The sequence below is a fragment of the Penaeus monodon genome, chromosome 33 (genome assembly GCF_015228065.2).
Source record: "Penaeus monodon isolate SGIC_2016 chromosome 33, NSTDA_Pmon_1, whole genome shotgun sequence".
Taxonomy (NCBI): domain Eukaryota; kingdom Metazoa; phylum Arthropoda; class Malacostraca; order Decapoda; family Penaeidae; genus Penaeus; species Penaeus monodon.
The window spans coordinates 35,268,104-35,268,649 of NC_051418.1; the positions used below are offsets into that span (position 1 = coordinate 35,268,104).

The window sequence follows — 546 nt, forward strand, 5'->3', positions numbered from 1 at the left end:
AAAAGAAGTCAATAACAAAACCTCAAGCCAAACAACCACCTATCTAAAAAACTGCACCAACGTACTCCCAATACCGCGTCACATTGTAACCAAATATCATAAAATCATTTCTATAAATATCGTAAAGACGAGCGAGTTTCAAGGCCGAAAGTTGCGAGAAATACTGCCTCGTGACGGCGCCGTAGTCGGTGTGTGAGGAATGGACCTTGTGAGGCTTGACCACCGCGGAGAGCCCAGGGACCTAGAATATAAAAAGAATAAACAAAAAATAAATGAATTAAAAATAAAAAGGTTGAAATAAAATAACAGCATATAAGGAAGAAAATCATACACGGAAATATACGAAATAATAAAAAAATAAAAAATAAATAAAATAAAATTAGAGGTGTGCAGAGAGCCAAGGGACCTAGAATGTAAAATGAATAACAAATAAATTAAATAATTAAAAATAAAAAGGTGAAATATAAAGAAAATTATGCACTAAGTATACGAGAAAAAAATAAAATTAGAGGTGTGCAGAGAGCCAAGGGACCTAGAATGTAAATG

The 546-nt window shown here is 33.3% G+C and overlaps 1 protein-coding gene across 1 annotated transcript in view; it reads right to left on the reverse strand.

The window, feature by feature from the left end:
* LOC119594427 (carbohydrate sulfotransferase 11-like) overlaps window positions 1-546 on the reverse strand; it is a gene marked incomplete at its 5' end in the record, with an annotated part of 6,664 nt that continues 6,118 nt past the window's right edge. The window contains 1 exon segment of the mRNA XM_037943488.1: window positions 1-241. Within this exon segment, the coding sequence (XP_037799416.1) occupies window positions 44-241 (198 nt within the window). The 3' untranslated portion in view covers window positions 1-43.